Source organism: Gavialis gangeticus, unplaced genomic scaffold (genome assembly GCF_001723915.1).
Source record: "Gavialis gangeticus isolate Ggan-Ray unplaced genomic scaffold, GavGan_comp1, whole genome shotgun sequence".
Classification (NCBI taxonomy): domain Eukaryota; kingdom Metazoa; phylum Chordata; order Crocodylia; family Gavialidae; genus Gavialis; species Gavialis gangeticus.
Genome location: NW_017729034.1, coordinates 58,215,120 through 58,219,386, shown reverse-complemented (window position 1 = coordinate 58,219,386; position 4,267 = coordinate 58,215,120). Strand labels below are relative to the sequence as shown.

The 4,267-nt window shown below is 42.6% G+C and overlaps 1 protein-coding gene across 3 annotated transcripts in view; it reads right to left on the bottom strand.

Annotated features, from left to right (window-relative positions):
* The window catches only part of TRIM67 (tripartite motif containing 67), a 61,270-nt gene that overhangs the window by 32,965 nt on the left and 24,038 nt on the right, over positions 1 to 4,267 (bottom strand). For 2 of the 3 annotated variants that reach the window (XM_019527647.1, XM_019527648.1), the window contains exon 5: positions 2,919 to 3,078. In XM_019527647.1, the coding sequence (XP_019383192.1) occupies positions 2,919 to 3,078 (160 nt within the window). The remainder of the gene's footprint in view (positions 1 to 2,918; positions 3,079 to 4,267) is intronic. The other variant, XM_019527649.1, reaches the window with a different exon arrangement.

Genomic DNA, 4,267 nt, shown 5'->3' with positions numbered 1-4,267 from the left:
GCACACATCTCAACATGTTCTGTAGGCTTTTTTAGTCTGCCTGGGGACAGATGGCAGCAGTGCATAGGGCAGCCCTGATTGGCTGGCCCAGGTTGTTCATGGTCAGCCTGTGTTTCCCTGCAGCACAATATGGGGATTGTGAAAGGGGCATGTTCTGCTCCCTGCTGGAGCAGAAGAGTCCGGAGAGTGACACACTGTCTCCCTGAGAGGTGGTGGGGGGGGATCCTGAAGGACTATGTTCTCTTCTGAGAGAAGCCACAGCACGTGCAGACATTTGCTGTCTCAGGAGAAACTCTCCTAGAAGTGTTTTAACCCTGGTTGTTTCCAGGTTATTTTTCCTCGGGAGTGGCCATCTTTACTCTGAGAGGAAAAGCCCGAACATCTATACACTTGTGGCAGAGCAGCAACTTTCCCTGGAGAAAGTGAATGTCTTTATGAGGTCTTTGTCAGCCAAGTGAAATGACTGGAACCAGGATGGAGCTGGAGCAATTTGTATCTTCCTAGCATTTATTTAGGACTAGACTATTGTTGTACTACTTGCCTGCACTTAAGGGGAAGTAAGAACCTTCCTCATGCCTCTACAAAGGCTGTCTGTCCTTCTGTTCAGGTGTCTAGGGCAAGCATGACCACTACTTTCCTTCAAAGTGGGTGGATGGGACATGGGCACATCTTGGCTTTCTCTTCCTACTGGACTAGCTAGTGAAATGGACTTACACTTCAGAGGAGGTGGTGTGATCGGCTGTGAGCATAGGTCAGTCAAACTTACTATCCTGCCTAGAACCAGAGAAGAGCAGAAAGAGAACTGTGGCTTCCTGAACTACAGTACTTTTCCTAGCATGCTCCTGAGATGGCACCCCACAGCTCTGGGCTAGGACCTCACAGCCCTCAGACCTGAAGCTTTTTGGAGCAGAGACTGAATTGCCTTGTTTCTCTACATCTTGTATAGCATCCAGCATGCTACCATAAGACAACTATGGCTGAATAACAAACAGGAACATGAATGGGCCACATTATCTCCCTCTAAGAACAGCCAAAAGTGTCATGTAGCAGGGATCCAGTTCACCAGGGAAATCCTTCTTCTTTTAAAGTTAAAAACAAAGGAGTGCTTGGAAGCCAGAAACCTAATATGTTCATATTTCAATAAGCTGTGGGTTACTTAGCCAATTGAACTGAGTGGGTGACTGAGGGCAAAGAAAGATGAACAAATACCCCATAGGAATATTCATTGCTTCTAGTATACCATTGTAAACAGACAGATATGCAGCTATTTTGGGGCCTGCGGTAGGTGGCTATTGCTGTGAGTTACTGTGAGTTGCCACTAGGTGGCAGGAGAGCAGGTAATAGCCTATTTTCTTTCAGTGAATGGCTTTGTCGGGACAGATGGATGAGATGTAAACCAGTGTAACTGACACTGGTGGCATTTTATTCCATTTCAAGATAAATTATCCCCTGGATTGGGTGAAGTTACCCTAGGTTAGAAGTATGGATCATCAGTATAATGCTGCAGGTAACAGTATGAACATGTCTGTCTGGGGCCTAAATTAAATATATGATTAGCTATTCTGAAAAGGACTATAATCCAGTACTAAATCTAACCTGATTTAAGTCTCTTTGAGTTGATAACCAACTACTCTACAGATAACATGCAGAAAAGCGTTATCAGTTATACTTTAAATCTCATGCCTTCTGCTCTTGCTGCTGTTTTTCTGGATATTAAAATTTTAAAGGGCAGTTTGCAGATGTTCTCAGAGTGGTCTCACTAATACATTATAACTCATTTATACTAAGATGCAATCCCTTCTTGCTGAGCAGACTTTGGCCTTTAACTATTTATCCATTTGTTTCTCCAAGGAAATCTGTCAAGTTAGCCACTCTAATTACTTTATCTTGTGCTTATTGAGTTCAGAATTAAGCCTACAGGGAACAGACAAAGTCTGGCTGAGCAGGAACCCTCATTTTATGAACTGCTACAATGCAGTCAGGAAAAAGAACACCATTATATCTTTAACTCATCCAATGTTTACGGGTGGACTCTTCCCAGTCATCCACATACCCATTGAACACAATGGAAAGACTATTGACCTAATGGGCTTTGGATGAAGACCTTAGAGAATGTCTATCTTTCTGTCCATACATACATTTTGATATGTCCCTCATCCTGCATATATATATAGATTATATTTTTCTACCTCTCCTACACTGGTCCGTGCTTTCAGTAACTTTATTTGGAGGCCTGTTCATTTCTCCCCCTCCTTTCTGGTCCCAAGACAACACTTGGCTCTTCTTTTCCCATGGTTACTGAAGGAGCCCTTGCATAAAAAGATGGGTTTTTGCAATTGACCTAATGGCAGGTAATTTCGGGCTCATCCAGATATCTAATGTTAAGGAAATCCACCAAAGAATGACCTTCCACTGATGATTCTCTATGCCTGCCTCCCAAAATTTTTCTCTTGGACTGGGCCAGCTGCAGTGTCCCCATTGAGTGTAAATGTCACAGTGGTTTCTCCTCACTTACAGATATATTTTTGCCACTGACATATATCTTGTATACATTGTGTTACATCTCTTAATGTTATAGAATGGACCAAAGTTCTTTTCATTTTACCGATCCCCTTCACACTGACAGGCTGTCTCACTTTGATGCACTTATCTTTTTAGATAGTTAACTTCACCTAATACCATTGCCTGACGTTCTTCGTGTTCCTGAAGATGAGGTGCACACTTCCCTTGGGAAAGAAATGGTAATATGTTTAAGATATTTTTTTTAAACAAACAAAGGGGGAAAAAAACTCTCCATGAATTTCAAGTAATAACATTTCTTTCTATCTCTTTCCCCTTTCCTCGACCTCCCTCTTTCTCGTACCATTTCAAAACACACATGAGAAACATAAGGAGAAAATCAAATCATGAAAGCTCACCCCTACATTTCATCTGAATAAAATCCAGCTGGTGTATTGACTGCAGTAAAGGTTCACTATCCAGAGTCAGGTCAAACTCAGCAGATACTTTTGGTTCCAAGGCTCCTTTGACCCACTGTTCCTGAGACACCTGAACACGTTTGATTAAAGCATCTGAAATCTTAAAGAGAACATCAGGCTTTGTAGTGCCACTGTTGCTGCAAAAATGCATCAGAACCAGCTAAAAGAGACAGATTGACATGAAATACAACGCAAGGTTTAAGGAAGAGGAGGAGGCAGGCTACAAGTCTAGTAAGTTCTGTGTGGACTGCACCTTGCCCTGTCTTTTCAGAACAAATCCCTGTTAGAGGAGGAAATGGAAAAGTTTTCTTTGAAGGCAAACTTTGTTCTGTATTGAACAGGAGATGTGTGTCAGATGCATTGGCTGAATTCTCCTCTCTGATGCCTGGAAACTGAAACTAGAAATATTCAAACTGCAAATAAGGCACACATTTTTAACTGGGAGGATAATTGACTATTGGAGCAGATCTCCAAAGAATGCAATGGATTTCCCATCATTAAATCACAATCAGATCCCATTTTTAAAGCTCCATTATAGTTCAACAACAAGGTCCCAGGCTCAGTACTGTAGGATGAACACCTGTGGCCTGTCATGCAAAAATGTCAGCTTGCAAAAAGGCAGATGAGATGATTATAGGACTCTTTCTGGACTTAAAATCTATGAGTGACCTCCTGACTCCATTGAAGTCAATTCGAGTTTTGCCACTGACTTCAAAGAAGTCTGGATTCCACCCTCTGAATCAATAAATATCTGGAGCCCTTCCCAATGAGAGTTTCACATATGTAGAAAGCGCGGATTAGCTTTCAATGTAGGTCAGAGAAGAGAATTTAACCTCTAAAGTCTACTTGGGGTAGGGGAAGACATTGTTCATCCCATGGTCAAGTGTAGATCATTTTTTTTTGGTGCCTGTTGTCATTAGGCAGTGAAGTTTGTGTTAGGGCACTTGAAACCTAGGTTTTAAGCTTTTTATCAGTCACGTTGAGGGACTTTTGGTTATTACGTGACAAAAGTTTAACTTTTTCAGTATTAATGCTAAAAATCTGGCTGATTTAATTCACGTAGGGTGCATCCAGATGAGTGTGCACATGCATTTCCCTAGGGGCAAATAGCAGCAGCACATAGTTGTTCCACTGCTATTTGTCCCCAGGGAATGCCTCTGCATGTGTGCTCTGGAGCATGGCAAATTGCCCCAGGTGGGGTACAGGAGACTAGGGCCAGCACCTGGACTGACCCCGGAAGCCTTACCAGGGGTTCTGGGGACCTCTTGGGGTTGCAACATGCACCACCC